This window comes from Acinonyx jubatus, chromosome C1 (genome assembly GCF_027475565.1).
Source record: "Acinonyx jubatus isolate Ajub_Pintada_27869175 chromosome C1, VMU_Ajub_asm_v1.0, whole genome shotgun sequence".
NCBI lineage: Eukaryota > Metazoa > Chordata > Mammalia > Carnivora > Felidae > Acinonyx > Acinonyx jubatus.
In genome coordinates this window covers 24,002,431-24,018,874 of record NC_069381.1, presented here as the reverse complement: position 1 = coordinate 24,018,874, position 16,444 = coordinate 24,002,431, and the positions used below count along the sequence as shown (strand labels likewise).

Genomic DNA, 16,444 nt, shown 5'->3' with positions numbered 1-16,444 from the left:
GGAGAAGATATTTGCAAATGACTTATCAGATAAAGGGTTAGTATCCAAAATCTATAAAGAACTTGTCAAACTCAAAAAACAAACAATCCAGTGAAGAAATGGGCAAAAGACTTGAATAGACACTTCTCCAAAGAAGACATCTAGATGGCCAATCGACACATGAAAAACTGCTCAACATCACTCATCATCAGGGAAATACAAATCAAAACCACAATGAGATACCACCTCACGCCTGTCAGAATGGCTAACATGAACAAGTGAGGCAACAACAGATGTTGGCGAGGATGTGGAGAAAAAGGATCTCTTGCATCGCTGGTGGGGATGCAAACTGGTGCAGCCACTCTGGAAACAGTATGGAGGTTCCTCAAAAAATTAAAAACGGAACTACCCTACGACCCAGCAACCGCACTACTAGGCATTTATCCAAGGGATACAGATATGCTGTTTTGAAGGGGCACATGTACCCCAATGTTTATAGCAGTACTATCGACAATAGCCAAAGTATGGAAAGAGTCCAAATGTCCATCGATGGATGAATGGATAAAGATTTGGTGTGTGTGTGTGTGTGTGTGTGTGTGTGTGTGTGTGTGTATACATATATATATACACAATGGAGTATTACTCAGCAATCAAGAAGAATGAAATCTTGCCATTTGCAACTATGTGGATGGAACTAGAGGGTATTATGCTAAGCAAAATTAGTCAGAGAAAGACAAATATATGACTTCACTCATATGAGGACTTTAAGATATAAAACAGATGAACATAAGGGTAGGGAAGCAAAACTAATATAAAAACAGGGAGGGGGACAAAACATAAGAGACTTTTAAATATGTAGAACAAACAGAGAGTTACTGGAGGGATTGTGGGAGGGGTGGATGGGCTAAATGGGTAAGGGACCTTAAGGAATCTACTCCTGAAATTATTGTTGCACTATATGCTAACTAATTTGGATGTAAATTTTAATTAAAAAAAATTGGCAAGAATCCTCTGTAAAACCACTTAGATCTGGCATTTTCGTTGTGAGAACAGTCTTTGCTGCTAATTTAATATGTCATGATTATAAGGCTAGTCAGACATCCTATTAGAGTCACTTTTAGTAAGTTAGGTTATTCTAGGAATTTGTCTTTTCAATGGTGTGCATAAAGTTGTTAATGTTCTTTTTAATTTCCTTAGTTACTTGTAGTTCTTTTTTTTCATTTCTAATATTATTTGTATCCTCTTTTATTCTTTAGAAATCTTATAAGATTTGACTAATCTTAGTCTTCTGAAAGATCCAAATTTTGCCTGTTAATCCTCTCTACTGTATGATTTCTTTCTCCTTACTACTTTTCTTTCTAAACTGTGTACCTAAGTCATTAATATTCAGACTTTGTATTTTGCTTATTATCTTTCTAAAAGTCTTTTTAATTTCCTTCAAAATAACATTTTCATTGTAATTCACTTCTGAATACCAAATTTCCCTTGGTTTTATTTGAACCATGAGTGTTTTTTTTAATCAGTAATGTTTGGGGACTTACTTTTCTGTTATTTCTTAAAAAAAATTTTTTTTTTTAGTATTTATTTATTTTTGAGAGACAGAGCATGAGCAGGGAAGGGGCAGAGAGAAAGAGGGAGACACAGAATCCAAAGCAGGCTCAAGGCTGTGAGCTGTCAGCACAGAGCCTGACACAGGGCTTGAACCCATGAACCGTGAGATCATGACCCGAGCATAAGTCAGATGCTTAATCGACTGAGTTACCCAGGCGCCCCTCTGTTATTTATTTCTAATATAATTAATCACACCGTGATCAGAGTTTCAAGGATTCTTTTAAATTTACTGATCTTCCTTGAGTTATGATTGGGCTATGTTCTGATAAACGCACTGTTAAGATGATACTGGTTAAGTTAAAAATACATTTAATACACGTAACCTACTGAATATCATAGTTCAGCCTAGCCTACCATAAATGTGCTCAGAATACTCTTTTAGCCTGTAGTTGGCCAAGCAAAATCATCCAGCACAAAGCCTATTTTATAGTAACATATTCACTATCTCATGTAACTTACTGAATACTACACTGGAAGTGAAAAAAGGAATGGTTGTATGGGTACAGAATGATTTATCAATTGTGTACCCTTGTGATCACATAGCTGACTGGGAGCTGTGACTCACTGCTGCTGGCCAGGATTGGGAATGAATATTGTACCATATGTCACCAGCCCGAGAAAAGATCAAAATTCAAAGTAATGCTTCAACTGAATGTGTTTCTGCTTTCATATCACAGTAAAGTTGAAAAATTGTAAGTTGAACCATCATAAGTCAGGAACCATTGGGGCGCCTTGGTGGCTCAGTCGGTTAAGCATCCGACTTCACCTCAGGTCGTGATCTCATGGTTCACGTGTTTGAGCCCCACGCCGGGCTCAGCCTGCTTCAGATTCTGTATCTCCCTCTCTCTGCCCCTCCCCTCCTCATGCTCTGTCTCTCAAAAATAAATAAACATTAAAAAATAATAATAAGTCAGGAACCATCTATATCGAGATTTGCTTTTTCGGCTCAATATGTATACAAATTATGTAAGTGCCCCATGTGTGCTTGAGAAAAATCTGTATTCTTTAATAATTGTGCATGGCATTCTATTAACCATATGTCCATTAAATCAAGTTGTTCACCTTGTTATTCAACTCTTCTATTACTTTACTAACTTTTTTCTTGTCTTATCAACAGTAAATGTATCCATTTCACCCTGTAGTTTTATTTTGCTTTATATATTTTATGACAATTTTATTAGAGGTACATACATTTAGAACAGTCTGTCTGAACACCAGTTCCTGTTGTTGTTGTTGTTGTTGTTTTTTAATTATTCCTTATAATTCCTTTTTGTCTTATTTTGTTAGGCATTCCAAATATAGCTATCACTTCCATTCCAGCCAGGGTGTAATAACAGGGATTGGATTTATCCTCCTGCTGTAAACTTGTTTCAGGTATTGGACACAAGGCACTGAAAATCTGTGATCCCCAAGAGGGTGAGCCCTAACTTATCTCCTTGGCTTTCTGCCTGGAGGCACGTTCTAGACCACTGAGCAGGAAGACGGTTACCAAAGAGCAAAGCAATCTCACTAGTTGAGGAAAAAGATCAAGGAGATTAAGACAGCTGGAAATTGTGAGGCAGAGTTCCAGAGAAGAGCAAAATACACACAAAAAAAAGCTCAGGAAATGCTTGGGGTTCCCTTAAATCTGGGATAGAGACTAAGGATGTACAGGTGTGAGGTGAAGAAGCTTCATGAGTCAGGCAAAGAGCAACGGGGAAGCTGTAAACTCAACAGTTCCCAGAGCTCACACAGGGCTGGAAAGCATTTGGTGAATCAGAATGGAGATTCCTCACTGATCACTCAGGGCATACACTGAACCCTAAAAAGGGCTATGCCTTAAGAGTAAGATCAAACTATCCCTAGAGGGGTGCCTGGCTGCCTCCATCAGAGTAGTGCGGGACTCTTGATCTTGGGGTCGTGAGTTCAAGCCCCACGATGGGTGTAGAGATTACTTAAATATATAAAACTTAGGGGGGGGATGTCCCTAGACAAGACTACTAACAAAGCTTCCAAACAACACTTTAACTGATCAAGTGGGCAGAATGTAACAACTGCCTATAAGGCTCTACATCCTTAAAAAAAAAAAAAAAAAAAAAAAAAGACAATAAAAATTACATCAAAAATCCAATTAAAAACTTGTAAATATGCCAAGAAGCAGAAAAACATGACACACCCACAGAAAGAAGAAATATCAATCGAGACAGACCAAAAATGATGCCACAGTGGCTCATGCGATGTTTAACAAATGGCCTAATTTATCTGTAGCTGCATTCACAGGGGAAAAAGTGGGGGGTGAGGAAAGTTGACAAAAAACTTATGAAGAAACAAAGAGTAAAACATTTCCAAACTTGATCCCATAAACCCAAGAAATCATGATAAACCTTAAGAATGGTAAAAACAAAGAAAATCACACTAAGGGACATCATAGTCAAATTCCTGAAAACCAGTGATAACGAAAATCTTAAAAACAGCTAGAATGACTCATTACATGCAGAAGACCAAAGATAAGAATGACCTGACTTCCTGTCAGAAACTATGCAAGTCAGGGAGCCTGGGTGGCTCAGGTGGTTAAGCAACTGACTCTTGGTTTCAGCTCAGGTTCAAGCCCCACATCAGGCTCGGGCTCCATGCTGGCAGTGTATAGCCTGCTCAGGATCCTCTCTCTCCCCCTCACTGTCCGCCCCTCCCTCCCCTACTCTCTCTCTCTCTTTCAAAATGAACTTAAAAAAAAAAAAAAAAAAAGAAACTATGCAAGTCAGAAGATAATGAAATACGAAATTGTATTGAAGGAAACCTGTCAAACTAGAATTCTATACCCAATGAAAATACTTTCAAAAAATGAAAATGAAATAGGAATCGATTCTTCAAACAAAACCTGAGACTTTGTCTCTAGCAGACACTTGGGCTTGTGTCATAGTCTCACAGTTTGTGAGTTCGAGCCCCATGTCAGGCTCTATGCTGACAGCTCAGGGCCTGGAGCCTGCTTCGGATTCTGTGTCTCCCTCTCTCTCTGCCTCTACCCCACTCACACTCTGTCTCTCTCTCAACTGAAAATAAATAGAGGCGCCTGGGTGGCTCAGCTGGTTGAGCGTCTGACTTCGGCTCAGGTCACGATCTTCCAGCTCGTGGGTTCAAGCCCTGCGTCAGGCTCTGTGTTGACAGCTCGGAGCCTGGAGCCTGGGGCCTGCTTTGGATTCTGTGTCTCCCTCTCTCTCTGCCCCTATCCCACTCCCATTCTGTCTCTGTCTCTCTCAAAAATAAATAAACATAAAAAAAAAATTTTTTAAAGAAATACTACATTTAAGTAGAAGGAAAATTATGCCAGATGGTAACTCAGATCTTCACAAAAGAAGGATACTAGAAATGGTAAACATGTAAGTACATATAAAATAAAGTCTTCCCATTAAGAAACTTCTTTAAAGGTAATAAGCCAATAATGGAGATAAACAGGGAAGTATGGCCCATTTGAAGGGACAAAATAAATTGACAAGAAACTATCCCTGCTACTAGAGATAGTAGACAAAGACTTTCAAACAACTGTCTTAAATACAAAGAACTAAAAAAAAAAAAAAAAAAAAAAAAGACAAACAACTAAAGGAAATCAGGAAAGCAATGCAGAACAAAATGAGAACAACAACAAATAGAGAAAGAATCAACCAGAGGTTCTGGAGTTGAAGGGCGTCTGGTTGGCTTGGTTGAGAGGACCATGTGACTCTTGATCTTGGGGTTGTGAGTTTGAGCCTTATGCTAGGTGTAGAGATTACTTAAATTAATTAATTAAAAAAAAAAGGCAGTTCTGGAGTTGAAGAGTAACTAAAGTTAGTTGAAAAATAACTAAAATGAAAAATTCACTAGAGGGGCTCAATAGCACACGTGAACAAACAGGAGGACCAACAAACTTGAAGACAGGAACACAAATTATGTACTCTGAGGAGAGGAAAGAGTGAAAAGTAACAGAGCCAATGGAGTCCATGGAATTCCAACAAGCATATCCAAAAAGTATTACGGGAGTCAAAGAAACAGAAAAGAAAGGGACAGAAAAAATTTAAGAAATAATAGCAGAAAACCTCCCAAATTCAATGTAAAACATGAATCTACCCATAAAAATATTCAATGAATCCCAAGGAGGATAAATTCAGATCTACATCTAGTCACATAATCAAACTATTGAGAGCCAAAGACATAGAGAATCTTGAAAGCAGCAAGGGAGAAATGACTCATCACATACAAGCCAATTTCCCATTAGAAACCATGAAGGCCAGAAGGCATTGGGATGACACAGTTAAAGAACTGAAAGGGGGGGGGGGGGGGAAGAAAGCCAAAGAATTCTACATTTGACAGAATTGTGCTTCAAAAACAAGGGAGAAATTAAGACACTTCTAGATAAACAAAAGCTGACAGAGTGTGTTACCATGAGACCTACTCCACAGGAAATGCTAGAGAGAGTCCTTTAAACTGAAAATGAAGTGAAATGAAAGGACACTACACAGTAACTTGAAGCCAATAAAGGTAACTATATGGGTAAATATAAAACTCAGTATTATTGGTTTGTAACTGCTTTTTATCTCCTACATGATTTAAAGAAAAGTGTATAAACTAATCACAAATTTATGTATGTTACTGGGCATATAATGGGTACGTGTAAAGATGTACTTTGTGTGACGGCAACAACATAAAGGGGGAATTGGCACTGTACAGAAACAGATTTTTTGAAGTTGGTACCAATTCAAACTATATAGCTATAAATTTAGAATGTTAAATGTAATCCCCATGGTAACCACACCATCTAAAAAAAATACATATACAAAATAGAAATAAAAAATAAACACGAGAGGAAATGAAAAGGGAATCAAAACCATTCACTACATAAAATTAAACACAAAAGGCAGTAATTGGAGGAAGAGGGGGACAAAAAAAGTAGAAGACCTAAAGAAAACAAAGAATAAAATGCCAGAAGTCCTTCCTTATCAGAGTAGTATGTGTAAATGGATTAAACTCTTAAGTTATTATATGCTGTCTACAAAGACTTACTGCATATCCAAAGACACAAACGGGTTTAAAGTAAAAGGATGGAAAAAAATATTTCAAGCGGGGCGCCTGGGTGGCTCAGTCAGTTAAGCATCCGAGTTTGGCTCAGGTCATGGTCTCACAGTCTGTGAGTTTGAGTCCCGCGTTGGGCTCTGTGCTGACAGCTTGGAACCTGGAGCCTGCTTCAGGTTCTTGTGTCTCCCTTTCTCTAACCCTCCCTGTTCATGCTCTGTCTCTCTCTGTCTCAAAAATAAATAAATATTAAAACAATTTTTTTTTAAATATTTCAAGCATATGGTAGCCAAAAGAGAGCTGGAATAGCTAACCAATATCAGACAAAAAACCTTAAGTCAAAAACTCTTATGAGAGATCAAGGACGACATTATATATTGACAAAACGGTCAATTAATTAAGAAGATATAATAATTATAAAACATATATGCACCAAAACAGAGTCCCAAAATATATGAAGCAAACAAACATGGTCAGAAGTGAAGGGAAAAATAGTTCTACGATAGTTCTTGGAGACTTCCATACACCACTTTCAATAATGAACGGAATACTTAAATAGAAGATTAATAAGGAAACAGAGGACTTCAACAGCATTATGAATCAGTCAGACCTAAAAAGACCTAGAACACTCCACCCAACAATAGCAGAATATACTTTCTCGAGTGTACATGGTACATTCTCCAGAACAGACCATGTTAGGCCACAAAGAGTCTCAATAAATTCTCAATAAATTTGACCATACAGAATGAAGCTAGAAATTCAGAAATACGTGGAAACTAACAACACACTCTTAAATAATAAAGTTGGAAGACTCACACTTCCTGATTTTATAACTTCCTACAAAGCTACAGTAATCAGAATAGTGTGGTACTGGCATAAGGATAAACATACAGATAAACGGAATAAAATTGAGAGTGTAGAAATAAATTCATACATCTATGGCCAACCAAATAATTTTGATAAGAGTGTCAAGTCCATTCAACGGAATAAGAATACTCTCTTCAAAAAATATTACTGGGACAACTAATATCTAAAAGAATGAAGTTGGACCCCAGGCTTACACCATACACAAAAATTAACTCCAAATGGATCAACAACCTAAATATAAGCTAAGACCATAAAATACTTAGAATAATACATAGAAAAAAAATTTTATGGCCTTGGATTTGGCAATAGATTCTTTTACTATGACATCAAAAGCACAAACAACAAAAGACATTAACAAGAAAGTGAAAAGACAACTTACAGCATGGGAAAATTATTTCCAAGTCATGTATCTGATAAGGGTTTAATACCAAGAATATACAAAGAATTTCTACAGTTCAACAACAAAAAGACAACCCAATTTAAAAATGGACAAATAATTTGTATACATTTCTCTAAAGAAGATACATAAATGGCTAATGTGCATATGGAAAGATGCTCAACATAGTCTTAAGAGAAATGCAAATCAAAACTACAATGAAGGGTGCCTGGGTGGCTCAATAGGTTAAGCTTCCAACTTTGGCTCAGTTCATGATCTTGCAGTCCATGAGTTTGAGCTCCATGTCAGGCTCTGTGCTGACAGCTAGGAGCCTGGAGCCTGCTTCCAATTCTGTGTCTCCCTCTCTCTCTGCCCCTCCCCTGATCATGTTCTGTCTCTGTCTCAAAAATAAACAAACATTAAAAAAAAAAATACAATAAAAAAAAAAAAAAAAACTACAGGGGTGTCTGGGTGGCTCAGAAGGTAGAGGGTCTGACTTTTTGGCTCAGGTCATGATCTTGCTGTTTGTGAGTTCGAGCCCCGCATCGGGCTCTGTGCTAACAGCTGAGCCTGGAGCCTGCTTCTGATTCTGTGTCTCCCTCTCTCTTTCTGCCCCTCCCCTGCTGTGCTCTCTTTTTCTCCCCAAAATAAATAAACGTTAAAAAAGAAAAAACCCAAAACTACAATGAGATTTGATTTCATGCCTAATAAATAGCTATAATAAAGACAAAAGAAAACAAAATACCAAGTGTTGGCAAGGATGTGGAGAAATTAGCATCTGGTGCATTCCTGGTGGGACTGTAAATTCTACACTTTTGTATATCTAAAAAAATTGAATGGGGCGCCTGGGTGGCTCAGTTGGCTAAAGCGTCTGACTTCAGCCATGATCTCACGGTTCGCTGACTTTGAGCCCAGGGTCACTGCACTGACAGTGAGAGCCTGTTTGGAATTATCTCTCTCTGCCCCTCCTGTGTGTGCGCTCTTTCAAAATAAAACAAAAAAATTTTTTTAAAAAGCTAAAATGGTGAGTTATATTATATTTTACCAAAATTTAAAAAAAATTTTTTTTAATGTTTATTTTTTTGAGAAAGAGAGAGAGATAGAGTCCAAGCAGGGGAGGGGGGGGAGGAGGCAGAGAGAGAGGGAAACACAGAATCCAAAGCAGGCTTCAGGCTCTGAGCTGTCATGATGCACAGAGCCCAATGTGGGGCTCAAACTCACGAACCGTGAGATCATAACCTGAACTGAAGTCGGATGCTTAACCAACTAAGCCACCAAGGCGCCCCTTTACCAAAGCTTTTTGGTTTTTTTTAAATTTTTTTTTAACGTTTATTTATTTTTGAGACAGAGAGAGACAGAGCATGAACAGGGGAGGGTCAGAGAGAGAGGGAGACACAGAATCTGAAGCAGGCTCCAGGCTCTGAGCTGTCAGCACAGAGCCCGACGTGGGGCTCGAACCCACGGACCGTGAGATCATAACCTGAACCGAAGTCGGACGCTTAACCGACTGAGCCACCCAGGCGCCCCCCTTTACCAAAGTTTTAATTGCAGCATACCTCTGCCAATTAAAACTAACACTGAATCCCTGTTCTATATGTTTTTTTAGATACCATATTTGTCTATTTGCATTCACCAGTTACAGGGCCAATTATATTAACTCTATTTTCTTATTTTCTGTGTTCTTTTTTAAGTGTTGGCACTTAAAAAAGTTGACATGGGGCTCAAACTCATGAACTGTGAGATCATGACCTGAGCCAAAACCAAGAGGGGACACACTTGACCAACTGAGCCATTCAGGTGCCCATTACATTGTGTTCTTGATGTTTCAGCATTTGGGACCTTTACAGACCCAGGGACAGACTGCCCCTCCCATGGCTAATGCCTAAAGGTAACAACTTGCCTAACTGCAAAGTCCAGAGCCATATCTCCTCCTCTACCTTGCCTATACACCCGGGAGACAATATTCCTTCACTTTAATCATCTCTTGGTGAGGTAGTAGGCAAGTAGAAACCACTCCTACAGACCAAAATCCTTTGGATTAATTCAAAGTTGCCAGTCCTAAACAGTTTGCTCTGCCCTGCCTTCGCTTTCCCTCAGAAACCTTAATAAAGTCTCTGGCCTAGGGTTGAGCTTCGGCTCAGGTCATGATCTCACTGTTCGGTTCAGTTTGTGGGTTTGGGCACCCATTGGGCTTGCTGCTGTCAGTGTGGAGCCTATGTTGGATCCTTTGTCCTTCTCTGTCTGCCCTCCCCCTGCTTGTGTGTTCTCTCTCTCTCTCTCTCAAAACACACACACACACACACACACGTATACACAGACAATATATATACATATGTATATATATACATATGTATTTCTTCTGTGACCCTGCACGCATGCAGTGGCTTCCTCTCTGAGACCTGTGAGTGTAACAAATGTATTCCTTTCATGCCGCATTCCTGTCTCTTCCTGTGGTCAGAGAGGCTTTATCATACCTTACCCAATATTTACATTTTTAAAACAATCTCACTATCTAAAGACCTGATGAAAGTGAAGCTGATTATGTTAACCCACAAGTCCTTTAGAGGCCTTTCTGATTCTCTGAATTTCGAACTGGAAATTATCAAGAGTATTTATTGCTAATGGGGTGAAAAATAAGTTTTATAGGCACACAGAACGAACAACTAAGATTGCCCCCTTTGTAGCATGGTTGGGGGATTGTACTGAGAGTTTGAAAAGAAATATCCTAAGAAGATGGGGGCTGCTTCTTCAACCAGGAAATCATGTTGGGGGTGGAAACAGAATAAGGAAGTACATAAATGGGGGGGGGGGCGGAGAAGAGTCTATTAAGAGAATCTGAGTGAAAGAGAAATTGAAAATGGAAGTTGAAGAAAGCGCTGAATTCCGGAGCTAGAGAAACTGAGGAAATGAAACTTCAGAGAAGGCACCTCCATCATTCTGTAAAGGAGCTTGGTGAACCAACTGCGGCGGTAGGGTCTTAAAATGTGCAAGCCTACACACCCACTTGGCAAGTCCCAAGTGAATTTATTATTTAAAAAAAACATTCTAGGGGAATGCAGTGGCCTCCCTTTGGGGTTACTGATTACCCCTGTGCCTGGAGACTAATAGGCACAGGACAGATTCCTAAAAGCAGGACTGTGGACCGCTGTCCCCCATTACCTGACACATGGTTTCTCATGACTCTGAGCCTGGGCTCTCCCAGGGAGCTGTCCCTTCCTTCGAGCAAAGCTGACAACAAAGCTGGAAGGAGAACCAAGATGTGCTTCTTTAGTCACCATGGTGACAAGAAACCATCACAAATATTTGCTTGTGACTTCACTGGAGAAGGCAGGCAAGGGAGGTTAGATTGGAAGAAGGAACAACCACAGAAGCATATCTGGAATCAGCAACCAAAGGAATGCTGGGCTCTCATTTAAGGACCAACAGGCAAAGGGTTTGTTTTCATCATGCACTCCCTTACTGGATTAAGAAATCCAGAATACAAATAACCTTTTCTAGCATCTGACTGTCTTAGACAGCCTTTGGGTTTTCTTAGTCAAGGAATTCTCTCAAAGTGAATAGGTCCCTGAAGTTATACCTCCCATTTCTTAGGAAATAAGTGGCTAATGTTGGAGTGTACTCTCTAAACGTTTGGAACCAAGGGATGAGCAATGATACAAAACAGGCACAGACCCTGTTATGTCCTGAATTGTACCCTGCCTACAACTCATATTTTGAAGTTCCGGCGGACAAGGTCTTTTTATTTTTTTAATGTTTATTTTTTTCTTGAGAGAGAGAGACAGAGTGTGAGCAGGGTAGGGGCAAAAAGAGAGGGAGACACAGAGTCTGAGGCAGGTTCTAGGCTCTGAGCTGTCAGCACAGAGCCCAATGCGGGGCTTGAACACAAGGACTGCAAGGTCATGACCTGAGCTGAACTCAGATGCTTAACCGACTGAACCACCCAGGCACCCCCAGACAGGGTATTTTTAAAGAAGTGAGGATACTGGGGTAAGGCCCTAATCCAATTATGATTAGTGTCCTTATAAAGAGAAGATTAAGATATAGATGCACACAGAGGGAAAACATCACGTGAACATGAAGACAGCCACTGATAAACCAAAGAGAGAAAAAGGCCTCGGAAAAAGCCAACCTAGCTGACATCTTGATCTCGGAATTCTAGCCTCCAGAACTGTGGAAAAATAAATTCCTGTTTAAGACATCTTGGCTGTGGTACTTTGTTTTGGCAGCCCTAGCAAAATAATATAAGCTCTGACTGATAGAATCAGAGTCTCTCTTTTTTTAATTTTTTTAAATGTTTATTTTTTTTTGACAGAGAAACAGAGCATGAGTGGGGTAGGGGCAGAGAGAGGGGGAGACACAGAACCTGAAACAGGCTCCAGGCCTGGAGCCTGACATGGGGCTCAGACTCATGGATTGCTAGATCATGACCTGGGCCGAAGTTGGATGCTTAACTGACTGAGCCACCCAGGTGCCCCCAGAGTCTCTTTTGAGATTCATACAACTTTAAAATTATGCACATGTTCTCAGAAAAAGGCATACTACATATAGCCAGCTATCCTGTGTGTGGGATGGGAATGATTCTACTACACCTTCAAGCTCACATCCTGTATACCTGCTGGCTCTAGGACTTTCCAAATCAAAGCCTTATGTTCATGGTCTGTACTTCAAAAAGCTACCAAGCAATCACTTGGCATCTGCCTAGAAAAAGCCCAAAAGAGCTATATTTAGTAAATAAGGGAACTAGCATTATTTTCTAGGTAATGACCTGACAATCTTCAACGGAGATGGGACTTGGAACACTACGAAGCAGTCAGTCCTTTCAAATTAGTTCCCTTGCCCTGGTGTTAAGCTGAGTGGGCGCTGATCACTGCAGAAGGAAGCTTTCTAAAGAAATGTCATTGTAGCTGCCTGGGCATCAAGGATGAGCTGAGGCTTTAAATCATGCAGACTCACTGTTGGGCATATGCTACAATTAGGAAGCTTTACAACTCATCATGATGCATTAAAGGTTACTTAATGATAGTGGGAAGAGGGATAAAAAAGATAAGTGGTTATCTCTCAATTTAAGGCCCCTTCCTTCAAGAAAGAAATCTGATTCCTCCTAGGCTAAAAAAATGGCTTTTTTTTAGTTGGCCTCTCATACCTTTCACTAGGAATTATCTAGCTAATATGTATCAACATAAGATTCCTGGGTTGGGGGCCCCTGGGTGGCTCAGTCAGTTAACTTCAGCTCAGGTCATGATCTCACAGTTCCTGGGATCAAGCCCTACATCAGGCTCTGTGCTGAGAGTGCAGAGGCTCCTTGGGATTCTCTCTCTCTCTCTCTCTCTCTCTCTCTCTCTGCCTCTCCCTTGCTTATGCAAGCTAGCACGTGCTCTCGCTCGTCCTCGCTTTCTCTCTCTCTCTCTCTCTCTCTCTCTCTCACACACACACACACACACACACACACACACACACACACACACACACAGAATCCTGGGTTAAAATACTACGGCCAGGGGCGCCTGGGTGACTCAGTCCGTTAAGCTTCTGACTTCAGCTCAGGTCATGATCTCATGGCTGCTGAGTTCAAGCCCCACATCAGGCTCTGTGCTCACAGCTCAGAGCCTGGAGCAGGCTTCAAATTCTGTCTCTCCCTCTCTTTGCCCCTTCCCGGCTCACACTCTCTCTCTCCTTCAAAAATAAACAAACATTAAAAAAACAAAACAAAAACAAATACAAAAACTCCACTACAGCCATATTCCAGTTAATTTAAAGGAAAGGAGAGGCACCTGCGTGGCTTAGTCAGTTAAGCATCCAACTCTTGATTTTGGCTCAGGTCATGATCACACGGTTCATGGGATTGAGCCAAGTCCTGCTTGGGATTCTCTCTTCCTCTCTCTGTCCCTACCCCACTCACACTCACTCTCTATCAAAAATAAATAAATGAACATTTAAAGAAAAGAAAGGAATAAGAGTATACCAGGATATACAGTCCACAGCCTTAGCAGGCTAGTAACAATTGCTAATGTGCCAAGCTTTTTGTAGACATAATATCTGATCTTCACAACAATCTTGAGAATCCATTTTACAGATGAGAAAAATGAGACTCAGAGGGTAAGTAACAAGCCAGGAAGCTAATCCATCAACCTTGACCTATTTGATTGCAAACTCCAGGTTCTTCTCATTTCCCAAAAAGGTAAGCTATTGGTAGCAGCAAATCCATCAGAATTCTCAGTTGGGGGTTACTCCATCTCCGATAAAGAAACAAATTTGCTCACATCCCAGGTTTTACAGGACAGTTATAATATTACATCAGGGACTATCTTCATACTCAGTTTTTACAACATTGTGCCAGCCAAACAAAATCTGACAGGGGCTAGGGTGAAATCAGCTGTTTTAAACTCTTGGTTTGAGGACAGTAATTAAATAGCAATTAATAGCTAAGGAGCCAGGTTCAGAGGTGTTATGACTCACACAAGATCATTCAGCTATTAAATTGTGAACCCGGGGGGGTGCCTGGGTGGCTCAGTTGGAGAAGCTGCCAGACTTCAGCTCAGGTCACGATCTCGCAGTCTGTGGGTTCAAGCCCCATATCGGGCTCTATGCTGACAGCTCAGAGCCTGGAGCCTGCTTCGGATTCTGTGTCTCCCTCTCTTTCTGCCCCTCCCCCACTCATGTTCTGTCTCTCTCACTCTCAAAAATAAACAAACATTAAAAAAATTGTGAACCTGGGACTGGGATCTAGACCCTCTAATTCTAAAGGCCTCCACTTCTCATCCAACCTCTGAGAATTCCCTTCTTTCCAACCCCCTCCCCCCCCGCCCAACACACATATATTTCTATTCAATTTGGCTCCTGCCTTTAGACTAGGTTCTGTCTATACTGGTCTATGTACTCAGTCATTTTAACTTGAGAATTACTGGCAATCGATTCTTTAATTAGTACTCATACGAAGAGGGAGCAACTGAAAACTGCCAAGATGTTTGTCTAAAGAGATCTCCGTCTCTCTCTGCCCCTCTCCTGCTCTTGCTTTGTCTCTCTCTCCTTCTCAAAAATAAATAAATATTAAAGAGAGAGAGAGAGCGAGAGGAAGACACAGGATCCAAAGCAGGTTCTAGGCTCTGAGGGGTCAGGACAGAACCCAACATGGGGCTTGAATCCACAAACCACGAGATAATGACCTGAGCCAAAGTCAGAGGCTTAACTGACTGAGCCACCCAGGTACCCCGTATTTATTTTTTAAAATGTTTATTTCTTTATTTTGGGGTGGGGTGGGGGAGAGAGAGGAGGAGAGAGAGACAGAGAGAGAGAGAGAGAGAGAGAGAGAGAGAGAGAGACAGAGAGAGAGAATCTTAAGCAGACTCCATGCACAGTGTGGAGCCAGATATGGGGCTTGACCCCACAACCTTGGGATCATGACCTGAGCCAAAATCAAGAATCAGAGGCTCAACCAACTGAGCCACCCAGGCGCCCCTAAAGATTTTATTTTAAGTAATCTCTACACCCAACATGGGGCTAGAAATTATAGTCAGAGATCAAGAGTCACATGCTCCACTGACCGAGCCAGCCAGGTGCCACACCACCTGCAATTCTTTATCCTGAGAAGCAGCCAGTCACTTGTGAGTGCATCTTTTCATTTACCACCCCCCATCCAAACTACTGCCCCATTTCTCTATTCTCATGAAGACCAAAATAATTTTTCTGCTCCCTTTTTATTATGAATTATTTAAGCACTGAAAAATTGAAATAGCATAATAAACATCTATAAACTCTCCTTTAAGATTCAAAAGTTTTTTTAAATGTTTATTCATTTATTTTGAGAGAGAGGGTATGAGCGGGCGAGACGTGGAGACAGAGAGGGAGACAGAATCCAAAGCAGGGTCCTTGCTGTCAGTACAGACCCCAAAGCAGGGCTTGAACTCATGAACTGTAAGATCACGACCTGAGCTGAAGTCAGACACTTAACTGAGCCACCCAGGCACCCCTAAGATTCAATACTTTTTAACGATGCCCTATTTGTTTTACTCTATCAGATGTACAAATGATATTTTACAAATATTATACACATTTTGTTTTATATTTTTTAAAGTTTATTTAATCTCTACACCCAAAGTGGGGCTCAAGCTCATGACCCTGAGATCAAGAGTCACATGCTCTTCTGACTGAGCCAGACAGGCACCCCAAACTGAACATACCAAAGCTGTAAATGGCACAACTTGGCACTTCACCCTTATTACTTTAGTATGTGCCTCATAATAAGGACCTTCGTACATAACCACAATTTCAAACCTAAGAAAATTATCAAAACACCTATTATCTAGTCCATACTCAATTTTTCTTATTTCAAAATGATTGTTATAGCTAGTTGGCTTTTTTTCAACCCAAACCAGAATCCAGTCAAGGTTCACCCACTGTATTTAGTCTTCTAAATTTTATTATGGAGAATTTCAAATATGTACAAAAGTAGAAGAGTAAATAAAGTGAATCTCAATGCAATCATTCAGATCCAATAATCAACTAGTAGCCATTAATCTCTGTTTCTATCTACACCCAGATCCTGAATCACTTAAGCAAATTCCTGACATCTCATCTATATATACTTCAATA

At 40.3% G+C, this 16,444-nt stretch overlaps 1 protein-coding gene across 2 annotated transcripts in view; it reads right to left on the bottom strand.

The window, feature by feature from the left end:
- KPNA6 (karyopherin subunit alpha 6) overlaps positions 1-16,444 on the bottom strand; it is a 64,984-nt gene that overhangs the window by 24,591 nt on the left and 23,949 nt on the right. The window contains exon 1 of one of the 2 annotated variants that reach the window (XM_015080605.3): positions 11,015-13,251. The exons of the other annotated variant lie outside the window; for it this stretch is intronic. Within the exon in view, the coding sequence (XP_014936091.1) occupies positions 11,015-11,033 (19 nt within the window). The 5' untranslated portion in view covers positions 11,034-13,251. Of the gene's footprint in view, positions 1-11,014; positions 13,252-16,444 lie in introns of those variants that run through there. 2 annotated transcript variants of the gene reach the window in all.